The 15481-nt window shown below is 42.4% G+C and overlaps 1 protein-coding gene across 3 annotated transcripts; it reads right to left on the reverse strand.

Moving 5' to 3' along the window:
* Positions 1–8292: 8292 nt before the first annotated feature.
* AHSP (alpha hemoglobin stabilizing protein) lies at positions 8293–15480 on the reverse strand. Of its 3 annotated transcripts, none has more exons than XM_081558180.1 (4): positions 15246–15480; positions 9142–9270; positions 8909–8983; positions 8293–8658 (listed from the first exon to the last, which is right to left on the reverse strand). In XM_081558180.1, the coding sequence occupies exons 3-4, from the start codon at positions 8981–8983 to the stop codon at positions 8455–8457; spliced, it is 279 nt and encodes a 92-aa protein (XP_081414306.1). In that variant the 5' UTR covers positions 9142–9270; positions 15246–15480; the 3' UTR covers positions 8293–8454. The 3 variants fall into 3 exon arrangements, with proteins under 3 accessions (XP_081414306.1, XP_081414307.1, XP_081414308.1); XM_081558181.1 differs by having other exon boundaries at positions 9142–10223; XM_081558182.1 differs by having other exon boundaries at positions 9142–9211; positions 15246–15402.
* Between the last annotated feature and the right edge of the window lies 1 nt (position 15481).

The raw sequence follows: 15481 nt of genomic DNA on the forward strand, positions 1-15481 counted from the left end.
TTTTTCATCATTGATTTTTATTCTCTTTATTAAGATACTGTGCTCTCTTCCAGGCTCTAGTCCATGGTGCCTACCATTGTCACTGAAATAACTGAGTATCAACTACATTTGTTCTAGTGGCATCTACACTGAAACAGAAAGTTGAGTAGCTTGACTTAATATGGTCTTAGAGTCAGACATAACATTATGATGAAGCACATTTTAAATTATACTCTGTATTTCACGCATTAAGTTTCTTTTCAAGCTGTGCATCTACTCACTGAACTATGGAATACCAATGTCGGTGTGTAAGTGGATTTATTTCATTGAGATGAAGAATGTTAGCAGATTTTACGTTTCTCATTGAATTTCCTCACTGTTTCTGCTTGAAAACTTACAGTGATGCTACAAATATGATTTCTTCCATTGTTCTAAATAAAGCATCTCATTCATTTCCAAATTTTGTCATAAACACTAAACAGACAGTGAATGAACAATATCATCCATCATATATTTCTTATATAGAAAGGAATTTCTTCTATTTGTATGATCAAGACTAACTTGTAAGAGAACTTGAATTCTGCTTAGTCATATGATTCGGGGTCAGCAGTTTTTCTTCACAAACAAGCATATTCTTGCAAACTCTCCTGGGAATCTGGAAAGAAATACCAATGTAGTCATTTTTAATACAGTTATCTGAGAAAAACTTGAATAACAAAGTGATCAGAAATAGACAAAAATAAGAAGCATTGGGGCTTCCCTGGTGGCCTAGTGGTTAAGAATTCACTTGCCAGTGCAGGGGGAAGGGATTCAATCCCGGGTCAGGTAGATCCCACATGCGGTGGAGGAAATAAGCCTGTGAGCCACAACTACTGAGCCATTGCTCTGGAGCCTGGGCTCTGCAACAAGAGAAGCCACTGCAATGAGAAGCTGGCACACCTCAGCTAGAGAGTAGCCACTGCTCTCTACAACTAGAGAAAGCCCATGCACATCAACAAAGACTCAGAGCAGCCAAAAATATATAAATCTGTTTTAAAAAGGAGAAACAACAGATTATTACAATTACCCTTAACTAAGTTCACTTTGATCGTTGTATCTTTAGCTATTGCTGCATAACTAGCCATACAAAAATCAAATGGTTTAACACAATGCGTTTAGTATTAAATGAGACGATGCTGGGGAGGCGTTTTGAACTCTAAGATGCTTCATGAGTTTGCAATTAGCTGCAAACTAGGCTCATTTATGAATCTGTGCATTGCTATAATGCTCTTCTGTCTCAAATCCAATTACAGTCAGTTCATTCATTTTTATATTGAGGTTAATTTTGTCTACAAGAAAATGCATCTTTAAAATGTGAATTGCCTTAATTTAATTTCATTGTACATATAACCATAAATAACACTTTCCTTTTTCCCAGTTAGAAGACATATCATATACCTATTCAATGTGATTCAGTTGCCTGTGATCAAGATCAGACAGTATGGTACTGGCACAAAAACAGAAATAAAGATCAATGGAACAAGATAGAAAGTACAGAGATAAACTAATGCACCTATGGTCACCTAATCTATGACAAAGGAGGCAAGAATATACAACAGAGAAAAGACAGTCTCTTCAATACATGATGCTGGGAAAACTGGACAGCTACATGTAAAAGAATGAAATTAGAACACTCCCTAATACCATACACAAAAGTAAACTCAAAATGGATTAAAGACCTAAGTGTAAGACAGGACACTGTAAAACTCTTAAAGGAAAACATAGAAAGGATACTCTTTGATATAAATCAGAGCAAGAGCTTTTTTGACCCAGCTTCCTAGAGTAATGAAAATAATAACAAAAATAAACAAGTGGAACTTGATTAAACTTAGAGGCTTTTGCACACCAAAGCAAACCATACATAAGATGAAAAGACAGTCCTCAGAATAGGAGATATTTGCAAACAAAGCAACTGACAAGGAATTAATCTTCAAAATATACAGACAGCTCAGGCAGCTCAATATCAAAAAACAAGCAACTTAATCAAAAAATGGGCTGAAGACCTAAACAGACATTTTTCCAAGGAAGACATACAGATGGCCAAGAGGCACATTAAAAGATGCTTAACGTCACTAATTATTATTATAGAAATGCAAATCAAAACTACAATGAGATATCTCCTGAAACTGTCAGAATGGCCATGATCAAAAAATCTACAAACGATAAATGCTGGAGAGAGAGGGTGTACAGAAAAGGGAACCCTGTTGCACTGTCAATGGGATTATAACAGCCACTGTGGAGAATACTATGGAGAAGGCGATGGCACCCCACTCCAATACTCTTGCCTGGAAAATCCCATGGATGGAGGAGCCTGGTAGGCTATAGTCCATGGGGTTGCAAAGAGTCGGACACAACTGAACGACTTCACTTTCACTTTACACTTTCATGCATTGGAGAAGAAAATGGCAACCCACTCCAGTGTTCTTGCCTGGAGAATCCCAGGGATGGTGGAGCCTAGTGGGCTGCCATCTCTGGGGTCGCACAGAGTCGGACACGACTGAAGTGACTTAGCAGCAGCAGCAGAATGGAGAATACTATAGAGGTTCCTTAAAAAACTAATACTAGAACGACGATATGACCCAGCAATCCCACAACTGGGCATATACCTTGAGAAAACCATAATTCAAAAAGGCATATGCACCCCAATGTTCACTGCAGCACTATTTACAATAGCCAGGACATGGAAGCAACCTTAATGCCTATCAACAGAGGAATGGATAAAGAAGATGTGGTACATATATAAAAAAGAATATTACTCAGCCTGCTCCAACAAAAATAGAAATGAGTTTTTCTTTTCTCCTGAAAAACGAGGGAAATAAAGGAAACAGTGAACAGACTAGAGAAGAAATATCAACTGGCCTTAAAGAGCTAACAAATCTTAGTTTTATTTTAACTATTACTAATCTGTAGTGTCTGTAACTAGATTTGTCCTTCTCAAAGTTTACCTTCTATCACCCCTAGTATTATGTAAATTGCCTCCTGCATCTAGTATTTCCTCTCCCTCACTCTCTAGCAGATCACCACTTACAGCTGTTTGCATTTCAGAAAGAAGGTTGCAGGCCAATAAGCCAGAGATGATAGGACCCAATTACGGGGCTGTTGGACCCATGTACCAGGCCACTTGATGCCAGAAGTGACTGTTTTTATAACAATGCCTGCAGAAGAAGAATGCAAAACCTTCACCATTTTGATCCTTATCACATACTCTGGACTACAAGTTTCCACCTATGAAACCTCATGTAATTCCCCAGGAAGGGGGACACAGTTCTTGAGGTGCTAGCCTATTGCATTTCCCTTTGGCCAAGCAAAATAAAGCTACTCTCTTCTATTTCCTCCAAATTCTATCTGCATATTTCTATTTGGCCTCAATAGAGGGGTAGCCAAGATTTTTGGCAGCAATCTATCAAAAGGAACAAAATTGGGTCATTTGCAGAGACATACATGGACCTAGAGACTGTCATAAAGAGTGAAATAAGTCGGGAACAGAAAAACAAATACTGTATATTAACGCATATATGTGGAATCTAGAAAAGTGGTACAGATGAGCCTATTTACAAAGCAGAAATAGAGACACAGACGTAGAGATCAAATGTATGGATACTGAGCAGGGTGGGAGGAATTGGGAGATTAAGAATGACAGGTATACACTGCTGTGCATGGAATAGATAATTTGTAAGATAATTATATAGTGCTATATAGTGTGGGGAACTCGATGCTTTGTGGTGATGGGAGGGAAATCTAGAGGGGCGGGGATATGTGTATACAAATGGCTGATTCACTTTGCTGTACTGCAGAAACTAGTACAACATTGTGAAGCAACTATACAACAATAAAAAAAAGATCCTAGGATGAGTCATGCACCATTTCATTTTTTCCTTTTAATTAATTTACTAGAGTATGCTATGCTTAATCGCTCAGTCATGTCCGACTCTTTGCAACCCCATGGGCTGTAGCCCGCCAGGCTCCTCTGTCCATGGGGATTCTCCAGGCAAGAATACTGGAGTAGTCTGCCATGCCCTCCTCCAGGGGATCTTTCCAACCCAGGGATTGAACCCAGGTCTCCCTAATGACATAAAATAAACTGCAAGTATTTAAAATATACAGGCAATAGAAGAAGTAGAGGACTTTCTTAGGATGATGTCAACAAGATAACAGTAAGGAACTTTCTACCATCTGTCCCCACCCAGAAACAGCAAATTGATAATGGTATAATTAAGATAATGATATCCATAATTATAACTACTATATATATGTATTTATATAATTTTAGTACATGACAGAAAATGGCCATACCAATATGGAGGCCCAGATTTACCTGTCATGAAAAGCTTAAAAAAGTTGACTTACAATGTTGTGTTAGTTTCAAGTGTACAGAAAAGTGATTCAGTTATACACATATGTGTGTGTGTATATATATATATATATATATGTATATATATATATATATATATATACTCTTCCAGATTATTTTCTCTTATAGGTTATTGCAAAATACTGAGTATATTTCCCTGTGCTAAATAGTAAGTCTCCGTTGGTTATCTATTTAATATATAGTAGTGTGTGTATGTTAATCTCAAACTTCTAATTTATCCCCCTTTTCCCCCGTTGGTAACCATAAGCTTGTTTTCCATGTCTGTGAGTCTATTTTTGTTCTTCATTTGTATCATTTTCTTAGATTCCAAATATAAGTGATATTATATGATTTGTCTTTCTCTGTCTGACTTACTCCACTTAGTATGAGAAGCTACTGAATTGGGAATTCTGGGTGCTATTTCTACATTCTTAGAGACAAGATAGTATATCTGGCTGGTGTGAGTTGTATTTGTTGTTGTTGTTCAGTCACCCAGTTGTGTCTGACTCTTTGCAACTCCATGGACTGTAGCACGCCAGGCCTCCCCGTCCCTCACCACTTCCCAAGTTTGCCCAAGTTCATGTCCATTGCATCAGTGATGCCATCCAGCCATCTCATCCTCTGATACTCTCTTATCTTTCGGCCCTCAATCTTTCCCAGCATCAAGGACTTTTCCAATGAGTCAGCTGTTCACATCTGATGACCAAAATACTGGAGCTTCAGCTTCAGCATCAGTCTTTCCAACGAATATTCAGGGTTGATTTCCCTTAAAACTGACTGGTTTGATCTCCTTGCTGTCCAAGGGACTTTCAGAAGTCTTTTCCAGCACCACATTTCAAAGGCATCAATTCTTTGGTGCTCTGCCTTCTTTATGGTCCAGCTCTCACAACCGTACGTGACCACTGGGAAGACCATAGCCTTGACTATATGGACCTTTGTCGGCAGAGTAATGTCTGCTTTTCAACACACTGTCTAGGTTTGTCATAGCTTTCTTGCCAAGAAGGAGTCGTCTTCTGATTTCATGGAGTTGTATTTACTCCTCACCTAATCAGTAAGCCTAGGAATGGAAAAGGCATGGTAGTAACAGCCCGGAAGACCATGGTTGGATGTGTGCGTGTGTTTGGGTGTTTGTGTACCTTATGGGATGAGAACATCCCTAAAGTCAGAGTTGTTGTTGAGTCACTAAGTCATGTCAGACTCTTTGAGACCCCTGGACTGTAGCCCACCAGGCTGCTCTTTCCATGGAATTTCCCAGGCAAGAATACTGGAGTGGGTTGCCATGTCTTTCTCCAGGGGATCTTCCCAGATTAGGGATTGAACTTGGGTCTCCTGTATGTGGCCTCATGATTCCAAGGTGACTCTTACATTATAGATACCAGAAATAAACCAATAGGTGTACTAAAGAGGCAATCAATTCAGTGGAGGCCCTTGCAACAAAATTAAGTGTGGAAGAGGACCATAGTGTGGATGAAGGATTCCCTCTGGCTTCCTTTTAGCAGCAGCAGGGAAGCCACCTGGTTCCTCAAAGTTTTCTAACACCATCTCTCATCATGTACCTTCTTGCTCACACCTCTCTGACATACCTCGTTCCTTTGGGGCCTTGATTTTTCTGAAATGAGCACCTTTCTCGGAGCTGTTGTGCTGGCCATTCCTGCATTGAGGCATACACTTCAGATAACTTCCTGGATCCAACCCTATCTTCTTTGAGATCTGTGTTCAAATGTGGGACTTTCCTGGAGGTTTAGTGGTTGAGACTCAGCGATGTCACTGCAGGGGGCGCTGGTTCCATCCCTGGTCCGGGAACTAAGCAGTGTGGCCAAAAAAAAAGAAAAAAGTCAACTTGCTTGCTGGTGTTACCTAAACACTCAGTTAAAAAAAAAAAAAATCACACTCCCTGTGTACTGTCTCCTTTATAACTGATTTCTTCTTCATCCTGGCAGCGCTCACCATCTGACATGTTATATGTAGTGTCTTCACTTAGTGTGATAATTTCTAGGTCCATCATATTTCCTTGATTTTTAAGTAGTGTTTGTAGGTATGTGCCTCTGCTTTCAGGTTAGAATTCAGGTTACAAGTAGGCGAACCCTCCTTAACTAAGCTTTTAAGTCTTTGGTTCTTAACAATTCAACAGGCAGGCTGTTAGAATCCTTTCTTCTGTTTTCCAGAAGGTGGCGCTACAGCCCGTTTGTATTTTCTCCCTTGGCCAGTTACCTGAGCGCCCCAGGGCTCACTCTGGCAGAGGCATCTGGGAGCCGGGAGCAGAGTACAAGGAGGTATGGGTTTAGCCCCTGGGGTTCTTGGGGTTTGTAGGGGTTTCCTTGGGTGAGGTTCTCCAACCGGTTCATGGGCAGACTTCTTGCGGAAGTACTGGAGCGGACAGCAGGAAACGAACCATTAATGCCATGGTTTTATGTTTCCTTCCATTTTTTCCTCTCGCCCTTCAATTATGAAGATCCCTCCTCAGAGATCTGGGTACTGCTGGAGAGAAATGGGTTTCTCCAGTTGGAATGTGCGCAACTGGGAATGGAGGGCAGTCACTCACCCCTTGCGCTTCCCACCCGCTCTGTGAGAGGGGTCACGGCTTTCCACCTCCTTTGCCCAAGGTGGGTCACCCCTGCTGTTGTGAAAATCTCAACCCTGGTGAAGTCGCCCTGGGGAGACGGGCCACCTTGGCAAGTTCCTTCTTCTCACCTCCAGGCTCATCTTACCTTGCTCCGATGATATGCTGCTGGAGTCCCCACCAGGCAGGCTGGACTTCCACAAAGTCTTTCTCTCCAGAAGGTCTCTTGGTCTCTTCCCAGTTTGCCATCTCCAGGCTTCACCCCTCCACCCCCTGCCCCCTTGTAACCAGTGGAGATAGAGGAGATGTGCATCTCCCTTGGATCTGCAGCCCTTACTGAGGTCCTGTTTGTTAATTTTCAGATACACAGGTGGGTTAGAAACTGCCTGGGTTCCTTGATGGAGTGTGCAGAGGCACTTTTGTTCCCTTACGGATGTCTACTTAGTTGTTTAAAAACGGGGAGGGGGGACTTCCCTGGTGGTCCAGTGGCTGAGACTCTGAGCTCCCAATGCAGGTGGACTGGGTTTGATCTCTGGTCAGGGAAGTAGATCCTACATGCCACAGCTAAGAGTTTGCATGCTGCAGCTTAGACCTGACAAAACCAAATAAATCTTTAAAAAAAAAAAAAAAGGAGGGGGACAGGGAGGGAAAAGAGGAACAACTTAACCCACTGGCTATATGCCATCATCACACCTACAAGTCTGTCCGTGCTGATATTTCTAACTCCAATCCATTACCACGTAGATTATTCTAACTGCCCCCCCCACCTTTCTTATCCCTAAATTCCCACTCTGACATTGAGAAACTCAACTCCCATTATCCACCATGTATATACGCCTATTGTTCAATTCCAATGAGCATGTGCAACAGTATCAGAATTATTAACCAGTACTAGGGCACAGTGCTTGTAAGCAGTTATTTGTGGCTTAGTCTTATAGATTCCATCATTTCCACAGTCTGATATTTTAGTATATTTCATTCCCCAACCCCCTACAGTGAGGTTGTCTCATACTTTTGTCATAGTTTGATTCTCTTATCACATGCTGCAGTGTAGGATAAACAAGACTGGGCAATTCCAAAAACTTTCTTCTAGACAGCATGTCACAGGACCCTGCTTTCTGATGAGCGTCTATCTCCTTTTTGTCCCCTTTCCTGTCCCTCAGCACTTACTCTTTAGGCTCTGTCGGCTGGCCCCTCCTTCAGGCTATTTTAGTACTGCCCAGTGGTTACTTAAGGCTGCAAACCTCTGCTGTAAGAAGTTTGATCTTCAAGACCATATTTAGGAAGCAGGGCTGAGGGAAAAGGGACCAACTGTCTCCACGATTCAGGGATCGAAACCAAAGAAGAGCCAACGAGCCAGGAAGACCATCACAACCAGAACTGGTCTTTATTGAGGTGTCAGGGTGCAGCAACACCATGAAGGAGCAGAGCCCGAGGACTAGAACACAGAGGCAGCATTTAAGGGTTTCTTAGACTTGCAGCCTGGGTCTCTGCGCTAGGAGAAAGGCAGCGTGTGAGGGGGTGCTCACGAGGACTTCAGGAAGTTCCTATATCTGTCCAGGAAAGAGGCAGACAGGGTATCGAGCTCTTGCCGAAACTCCTGCAGAGCCTTGTCCTGCTCCTGTTGCTCCCCCGACATCTGCTTCTTGTAATAGTTGATGTAGAAGCTCACCCAGTCGTTCACCATGGTCACCATGGCTTCCTCAGAGATGGCAGGATCACTGAAGACCTGGAGGGGACGTAGGGTGGGGGGGGGTGGGGGCGATCAGAATTTGGCAGAGGAGACCCGACTCAGACATGTGATTCAGGAATAACCACAAACTATGACGTCCTTTTTTCTCTGATTTGTATTCCCTGTCTCTCATGGTTTCCATCTGCTCCACCATTACCTTCCCTGCTCCAAGTTATTCTCCTTTCTCTGTCCTTGCCCACCCCCCAACACTTCAGGCCTGTCCTCTGAAACAGAGCACCAGGCTTACCTGCTGATTTAGCAGAATGTTGAATTCCTTTATTCCTTTAGAAATGAGATCCTTATTGGTCTGAATAAGGGCCATCTGCGTGGTTAGAGAAAGACATGGAATTTAAGTATCCTTTTCTCCCCATCTCCTCACTCCCCGCTGAGGATCCCTGGTGCCCTGCAGGGTCACCTCCGCTGCACGACCTTTCTGACCCTGAACTGCCCTGAGATCACATTTCTCCCTGGCTGGCTCACCTTCAAGTCCAACGGTGCTGTGTAGGTCTCAGCCACACTTTTCAGCCTCTGGCTGTCCCTCTGTGCCAAGCTAGATGTAGACAAGGGGTCCAGTGTCAGCCAAAGAAGGAAACGCCCTGCATTTCGGTCCTGAGGGAGAGTGATATGTCAACCAGGGGAGGAGAAGGAGGGAGAGGTTCCCCTGAAATTAGGAAGATAGCAAAGCCAAGAGAACAGATAAGTGGGGAGACCCAGAAAACCACACCAGGGACAGCCCTGCCCTCCCTGCTACATCCCAGAAGCCAAGTTCCAAAGGCTAACAAAATGAACAGTGACTGATCCCCCATTGCAAGATAAGCACTTTAAAAGTCATCCCCCTAAAAGTGATGGCAATTATTCTTCCAATTCATAGATGATATATTCATAGCAGCTAACATTACAGTTATGATTTGTGTGAGGCATTGTTTCAAGCAAGTATTAAGGTATTTATTCTTGGGAGTTCCCTGGAGGCCTAGTGGTTAGGATTCAGGACTTTAAATGCTATGGCCCAGGTTCAATCCCTGGTCAGGGAACTGAGATCCTGCAAGCTACACAGCGCGGCATTAAAAAAAAAAATCACAAAGTATATATTCTTATAAAAGCTTCCATTAGGCCAGTTCCAATAACAGTCATAATTTTACAGATGAGCCATTTGTAGATGCGGTAGCTGAGTTCCACTGGAATGGACACACATTTGTCTTATTCTCTACCATATCATCAGGTACTTGACAAAGCAAAAATACCCTTTTTCATCTTTAAAAATATTTTCCTAATGTTTTCCATTTTAATAGGTTTTTTCAAATTTTAAATCACCATATACTAATTGAAATAAATGAAACATTATAAAAATACACACTGAAAAAGTGGATCATTTTTGCTCCCTCCCCCAACAAAGTAGCCAGCATTAAAGAGATATGTATTTTCCGTCATATCTTTCTCCATCCAAAACCCAATGTTCAGGGACTTCCCTGGTGGTCCAGTGGTTAAGACTTTGCCTTCCAGTGCAGGGGTTGTGGGCTTCATCCCTGGTTCAATCTTTGGTGGGGGAGCTAACACCCATATGTCTAGAAGCCGAAAAATGAAAACATAAAATAGAAGCAATTCAAAAACAATAACAAATTCAATAAAGATTTAAAAAATGATCCACATAAAAAAAATCTTAAAAACAAAAACCAGTGTTCACAGGCACCTGTACACTCAGTTTGTTGATATGCTTTTTGTTTACTCCATTATCTTAATTAAATACAGCATAATTAACTTCCTTTTGGTATACAATGTATGGATTTTAATATGTAGATTCATTTAACTACTACCACAATCAGGATACAGAACATTTCCATCACCCCCAAAACTCCTTCTTGCTACCTCCACTGTGATCCCTGGTGGTGGTTTAGTCGCTAGGTTGTGTCTGACTCTTGCGACCCCATGGACTATATAGTCCACCAGGCTCCTCTGTCCATGAGATTTTTCAGGCAAGAAGACTGGAGTGGGTTGCCATTTCCTTCTCCAGGGGATCTTCCCAATACAGGCATCGAACCCAGGTCTCCTGCATTGCAGGCAGATTCTTTACTGACTGAGCTATGTGGTAGTCCCCTCTTATCCCTAAATCCTGCCAACCACTGATCTGTTTGCCATCACTACAGTTCAGTGTTTTTGAGGACGTCAATGCAGGAGAGCCGGGTTCGATCCCTGGGTCAGGAAGATCCACTGGAGAAGGGAATGGCTACCCACTCCAGTACTCTTGCCTGGAGAATCCCCATGGACAGAGGAGCCTGGCAGGCTACAGTCCATAGGGTTGCAGAGTTGGACATGACTGAGTGACTAACACACACTATGATGGAATCATACAGCATATAACCTTTGAGACTGTCTTATTGCACTCAGAATAATGCCCTTAAGCTCCATCCAAGTTGTTGCAAGTAACAGTGAATTAGTTGTTCCATTCCATTGCTAAGTGTGTATTGCAAGGATGCACTAGATCTTGTTTATTCATTGACCCACTGGAGAATATTTGGATTGTTTGCAGTTATTGGTAAGCATCAATAGAATAGCTATAAATATTTGTGTATAGGTTTTTGTGTGAACGTATTTTTATTTAGGGTAGAAAGTATCTGTTGCCACAAGGAGGAATAATCGCAATACAACCTGACAAAGAACATGTATACAGAATTGAAAACGAACTCTGATAGTTCGACAATAAGATATTGCAGCTTTTTAAATGGCCAAAAGATTGGAACAGGCACTTCACAAAGAAGATATGCAAATAGCCAATAAGCACATAAAGAGATATTTAACACTATTACTCACCAGGGAAATGCAAACGAAAGCTACAATGTGATACCACTACATACCAACTGCAATGACTAAAAGTTTAAAAGACTGATTAAGAGTTGGTAAGGATCTGGGAGAACCAGAATTCTCATACATTTCAAGTGGCAGTGTAAAATGAAAAGTCTGAAAGATAATTTGGCAATTTCTTATAAAGTTCAGCATACATTGACCACATAACCCAGCAATCCCACTCCAAATGGAGTTATTAAGAAATGACCATACAAGTCTACAAAAATACTTATCAGTTCAGTTCAGTCGCTGAGTCGTGTCCGACTCTCTGCGACCCCATGAATTGCAGCACGCCAGGCCTCTCTGTCCATCACCAACTCCCGGAGTCTACCCAAACCCACGTTCATCGAGTCGGTGATGCCATCCAACCATCTCATCCTCTGTCGTCCCCTTCTCCTCCCGCCCCCAATCCTACCCAGCATTAGGGTCTTTTCCAATGAGTCAACCCTTCGTATGAGGTGGCCAAAGTATTGGAGCTTCAGCTTCAACATCAAACCTTCCAATGAACACCCAGGATTGATCTCTTTTAGGATGGATTGATTGGATCTCCTTGCAGTCCAAGGGACTCTCAAGAGTCTTCTCCAACACCACAGTTCAAAAGCATCAATTCTGCGGCGCTCAGCTTTCTTCACCGTCCAACTCTCACATCCATACATGACCACTGGAAAAACCATAGCCTTGACTAGACGGACTTTTGTTGGCAAAGTAATGTCTCTGCTTTTAAACATGCTATCTAGGTTGGCCATAACCTTCCTTCCAAGGAGTAAGCGTCTTTTAATTTCATGGCTGCAGTCACCATCAGCAGTGATTCTGGAGCCCAAAAAAGTAAAGTCTGACACTGTTTCCACTGTTTCCCCATCTATTTCCCATGGAGTGATGGGACCAGATGTCATGATCTTAGTTTTCTGAACGTTGAGCTTTAAGCCAACTTTTTCACTCTCCTCCTTCACCTTCATCAAGAGGCTCTTTAGTTCTTCTTCACTTTCTGCCATAAGGGTGGTGTCATCCACATATCTGAGGTTATTGATATTTCTCCTGGCAATCTTGATTCCAGCTTGTGTTTCTTCCAGTCCAGCATTTCTCATGATGTACTCTGCATATAAGTTAAATAAGCAGGGTGACAATATACAGCCTTGACGTACTCCTTTTCCTATTTGGAACCAGTCTGTTGTTCCATGTCCAGTTCTAACTGTTGCTTCCTGACCTGCATACAGGTTTCTCAAGAGACAGGTCATATGGTCTGGTATTCCCATCTCTTTCAGAATTTTCCACAGTTTATTGTGATCCACACAGTCAAAGGCTTTGGCATAGTCAATAAAGCAGAAATAGATGTTTTTCTGGAACTCTCTTGCTTTTTCGATGATCCAGCGGATATTGGCAATTTGATCTCTTGTTCCTCTGCCTTTTCTAAAACCAGCTTGAACATCTGGAAGTTCACGGTTCACGTATTGCTGAAGCCTGGCTTGGAGAATTTTGAGCATTACTTTGCTAGCATGTGAGATGAGTGCAATTGTGCGGTAGTTTGAGCATTATATACAAAAATACTTATATGCAAGTGCAAATGTTCACAGCAGCTTTATCACAATAACTCAAAACTGGAAACAGCCCAAATGTCAAATAACCAGTGAGTACATATACAAATTGTGGCATATTCATACAATGGAATATTACTCAGCAAGAAAAAGAAACAGACTAATCAACAGACTACTCAGCAATAAAAAGAAACGTGTACTCATGACGACATGGATGAATCTCAAAATCATTAGGCTGAGCAAAAGAAGCCAAGCATAGAAGACACATACAGTGGAATTCCATTTCTACTGAATAAGAATAAGCAAAAATAATCTATAGTGGCAGAAAGCACTGTCAGTGGTTATCTGTAGCCAGAATACAAGAGTGGAGCTTAAAATGCAAAGGTGCCAAAGGGAACTTTTTTAGATAGAAATACATATCTTGACTATGACGAGCATTCTCATACACTGCTAGTAGGAGTGTAAGTTGGTAAGGCTTTTTTTCTTTTTCTTTTTGTTTATGCACACGGGCTTAGTAGCTCTAAGGCACATGGAATCTTTCGGCATCAGGGATCAAAATGTCTCCCACATTGGCAGCAGATTCTTTACCACTGAGCCACCAGGGAAGCTTCAAATTAAAAAACACATAGGGCGGGGAGGGGAGAGTGAGACGAATTGAAAGAGTATCACTGACATATACACACTGCCATTTGTAAAGTAGATAGCTAGCGGGAAGCTGCAGTATAGCACAGGGTGCCCAGCTGAATGCTCTGTGATGACCTAGAGGAGTGGGATAAGGGGGTGGGAGGGAGACTCAAGAGGGAGGGGATATATGTATACCTATAGCTGATTCACGTTGTTGTATAGCAGAAACTAACACAACATTGTAAAGTAATTATGGGGATCTTTATAGAAACTGGCACTTTCATACCAAGGCATGACTTGCAACTATTAAAATAATGAGATAGCTACACATGTGCTGATATGAAAAGGTATCGAAGATGTTAAAGGAACTACAGTTAGAGCCGGCTGCCTGAGGCTGAAAGTATGGCAGTGGGCATTAAACATTAAACTATATTTCTCTCGCTCTCTCAAATGGCAAACAATGTTTACTTCTGGTCATTGACTGATATTTGTTGAAAATGGAAAGAGGGATAAATGTCAAAGGAGAATTTGACCTTCTCCATCTACATTATCGTTTGAATTATTTTACAGTAAGAATGTATCCTTCCATTATTTTTATAATACTTAAAAAGAATACAAAATAGGGAATTCCTTCACAGTCCAGTGGTTAGGACTCTGCACTTTCACTGCAAGCAGCCCAGGTTCCATCCCTGGTTGGGGAACTAAGATCCCATAAGCCACGTGGCCAGCCAAGATGATGTAGTTCTAAAACCATTAGCCTCCAGTTGGACTCCTGCCTCAGAGCCCAGAAGAGTAGCAGCTTCTTACTAAATAACTGTTGAATGACTAGGTGAATGAATACTTGGCGCTTTTCAGCTGTCTTCATCTGTTTGATGAAGTCCCATAAAACTCCAGTTTGGGTATGCAAACTCCAGTTTCCTTGTTCAAATGAGAAATAAAATAATACCTGCAGGGCTACTGAGAAAATAAATTCATTCATTTCACAAAAAGGTAGTTGGCGCCTGACCTGTGTCAGACCCTGGGACAAAGACAAAGTTCGGTGCCAAAGACAAAGTTCTTCTCCCCTGGGAATTTATGTTCTGGGTGGGCAGTGAGGATGAATCAGTAAAGGGTAAAGTCTGAGCAATGGAGCAGATCCCAATCTACAGAGCCCTGTGGGCCATGACAATAAGTTCATATTTTATTTTATTTATTTATTTGGAAGGCTGAAGGGCAGAAAATTTCCAGTGGAGGGTCAGAGACACCAGAAGGAAAACAAACAAACAAACAGAAAACCCACAAACCAACCAAGAGGGAAGCTTAACGGGGCCTCAGCGATCATTTGGTTCAAGTTCTCAACACGCATGCATTCCTTCACTCATAAGTATGGTTCAGGCACCTACTATGTGTTGGGTACTAGGAATAGGGGTAAAATATAGTCTCTGGCTTCACAGCAGAGAAGGCACCTGAGGCCCAGAGGGGACACCGACTTGCCCTGGGCCACACAGCTAAAAATTCTGTGGCTGCACTGGGTCGCAACGCAATTCCCTAGGGACGCCGTCTTCCCTTGTCCCCATAACCGGAAGTCGCGGGTCACAGCAAAGCCAGTACCTCCAGGGTCTGGCGAGTCAAAGGGCTCCCGCAGCCCCAGACAAGATGCTACGAAGAACCAGGGCGAGGAAAGACCAGCCCCGGGAGGTCGAAGCAGGGCCGGGAGGCTGGAAAGGAACCATATCGCTGGTTGAAAGCAGACGCAGAAGCAGGAGGCCCTTTTCACGGAGGAAGATTGTCTCTCTGCAGCTGCCGTAGTTTAGCCGGAAGTTTCCTGTGGCCACGTTTCCCATCTT

Source organism: Giraffa tippelskirchi, chromosome 13 (genome assembly GCF_054371585.1).
Source record: "Giraffa tippelskirchi isolate mGirTip1 chromosome 13, T2T-mGirTip1v1.2.pri, whole genome shotgun sequence".
Taxonomy (NCBI): domain Eukaryota; kingdom Metazoa; phylum Chordata; class Mammalia; order Artiodactyla; family Giraffidae; genus Giraffa; species Giraffa tippelskirchi.